This window comes from Cebus imitator, unplaced genomic scaffold (genome assembly GCF_001604975.1).
Source record: "Cebus imitator isolate Cc_AM_T3 unplaced genomic scaffold, Cebus_imitator-1.0 Scaffold169, whole genome shotgun sequence".
NCBI classification, from domain to species: Eukaryota; Metazoa; Chordata; class Mammalia; order Primates; family Cebidae; genus Cebus; species Cebus imitator.
This window is the reverse complement of record NW_016107484.1, coordinates 686,888-689,535: the sequence shown is the minus strand read 5'-3', so window position 1 is coordinate 689,535 and position 2,648 is coordinate 686,888. Positions and strand designations below refer to the sequence as shown.

Here is a 2,648-nt window from a genome sequence, read left to right as displayed (position 1 = left end):
CGAAGAAGAAAACAACGCAACCAGGGGCCAGGTGCAGTGGCTCACGCCTGTAATCCCAGCACTTTGGGAGGACAAGGTGGGCGGATCACCTGATGTCAGGAGTTCAAGAGCAGCCTGGCCAACATGGTAAATCCCTATCTCTACTAAAAATACAAAAATTAGCTGGGCATGGAGGCGGGCTCCTGAAATCCCAGCTACTTAGGAGACTGAGGTAGGAGAATCACTTGAATCTCGGAGGCAGAGATTGCAGTGGGAGTGGAGATTGCGCCACTGCACTCCAGCCTCAGTGAGAAAGTGAAACTGTCTCAAAAAAACAAGAACAATAACAAAAAACAATAAGCAGGTGTGGTGGTAAAGTCCTAGGTAAATGCCTAGGACTCATGAGGCTGAGGTGGGAGGAAGGCTTGAGCCCAGGAGATCAAGACTATGGTAAGCCATGATTGTGCCACTGCACTCCAGCCTGAGTGACAGAGCAAGACCCTATCTCAAAAAAAATAAGGCCAGGCACGGTGGCTCACCCCTGTAATCCCAGCACTTTGGGAGGCCGAGGTGGGCAGATTGCTTGAGGTCAGGAGTTTGAGACCAGCCTGGCCAACATGGTAAAACCCCATCTCTACTAAAAGTACACAAATTAGCCAGGCGTGGTGGTGGGCACCTATAATTGTAGCTACTTGGGAGGCTGAGGCAGGAGAATCGCTTGAACCCAGGGGGTGGAGGCTGCAGTAAGCTGAGATTGCATCACTACACTCCACACCCCACCTTGGGTGACAATGTGAGACTCTGTTTCAAAAATAGATAAATAAATAGAAATAATTTTTAAAAACAAAAAATAAAAGAATAACCTACAGATTACCAAGAGGACAGACAGAAAGGCCCCTGAAACCATAAACAGTCGACCAATCAAGGTCTGACTGTTATTCTTTGGTAACACGGAACTCTCAAAACTAGAAAACAAATCAACAGACACATCTCAGAATGGCAGGAGTCCTTGGTCTAAGACCCTAACTCACAAACCTTCTAACCCAGCGCTTCTCAACTGGGGACAGCCAGCAATGCCTGGAGGACATCTTGGTGGTCACACTTGGATGGGAGTGCTACTGGCATCGGTGGGCAGAGGCCAAGGATGCTACTCAGTATCCCGCAGTGCACAGCCCCCCACAAACACTCACCAAACCGTCAATAGTACTTGGGTTAGCCATGTGCCCATCTATGAAGCAAGCACTGAGAATCTGAAAAACCCTAGACTGAAAAAAGACTCAGGACTCTGAGTCCTGCCATTAGCAAGACATGTTTTTCCAAGCCACATCTGGCGATGTGTTTGTGTGGGCCCATCCACACTCTCCAACCCTCAGTTGTGGGCCTCCATTTCCAGAATGGCCAGTCACACTGAGAGCTATAATCAGGACCTACCCCCAAAATTGTCCACAAGGAAAGAGTTAACCAGGAGTCCCAGATTCTAAAATGGAGGCCCAGCTAAGTGACCTGGGACAAGTCACTCGGAGCCTCAGTTTCCCTGCCTGACAAGAGGGGGTCACAGGACACAGTGGGCCCCTTCATATGCCAGGCAGGAGGTGCCTTCCAGACCTGGGACCACGAGTGTTGGGAAATGAACATGATCTAGGCCTTGGGAATCTAACTAAGCTATGAGCTCCAGCACATCTCCACCAGGGATGGCAACTTAGTGTCCGCTACACCAGAGAACCCAATGGGGAGGGCACCCCACACCCACGAAAGGACACTGCCTGTTTACTTGTCCAGCAGGGCACCTTCCTATAACAGCATCCAACTTTCACCTGGAAAACTACTCATCTTCTCCCACCGCCCATGTGGCTGTCCCTCCACCTCCCAGGGCCACAGACTGAGCACACAACATGGTGCTGCCCAAGCAGCTTCTCAGTAACTGGTTCACAAATGGGCACTGAACCAACCCCAGCCAATGACGACTGGATACAGAACGTGTGCTGAAGTACTGGAAAAGAGAAACTCTCGGCCAGGCGCAGTGGCTCACGTCTGTAATCCCAGCTACTCAGGAGGCTGAGGCAGGACGGTTACTTGAACCCAGGAGACAGAGGTTGCAGAGAGCCAAAATCATGCCACTGCACTCCAGCCTTGGCGACAGAAGTGAGAGACTCCATTTCAAAAAAAAAAAGAGAGAGAGAAGCTCTCCTTCAGCCGGGGTGGCACAGCTGGCAGAAAGCAAGGCTTGAAAATATAAGCCTGGCACTGCTGGTGGAGGGACAGTCACCCTGAGAGTGACACCAATCCAGAGGAAGGCAGAATTTAGAGGGAAAAAAAACAGATTCCTAAAAATACCCTTTGGCCCCTGGATCCAGTGATGCCTGAAGCAGATTCCGGTCCTGTCTTTTTCCACTAAGATTTCCTTTCTCTGCTTCAGCCTGTTTAGAGTTGGGCTTCCATCCCTCAGAACCAGGGCGGCCCCCGGGCTGCAGCCGCGCCTACCTCTGGAGTGTGTGCTTCAAGTCCTGGAGGTGCTTCTTCTGCTTACTGATGGAACTGCTACACAACGCCTGCAGCGCAGCCAGCTCCTCCAGCTTCTGCTTATAGATCCTGTGTGTTTCCTGAAGGACAGGGGACCCGGGGAAAGGCGTGTGGGAGACTGTGAGCAGGTTTTTTTTTTTTTTTTTTTT

General features: G+C 50.7%; 1 protein-coding gene across 1 annotated transcript in view; it reads right to left on the bottom strand.

Moving 5' to 3' along the window:
- Positions 1 to 2,648, bottom strand: part of TMEM120B (transmembrane protein 120B) — a 53,642-nt gene that overhangs the window by 23,536 nt on the left and 27,458 nt on the right. Inside the window, exon 2 of the mRNA XM_017544286.2 lies at positions 2,461 to 2,579. Coding sequence (XP_017399775.1) covers positions 2,461 to 2,579 — 119 coding nt within the window. The remainder of the gene's footprint in view (positions 1 to 2,460; positions 2,580 to 2,648) is intronic.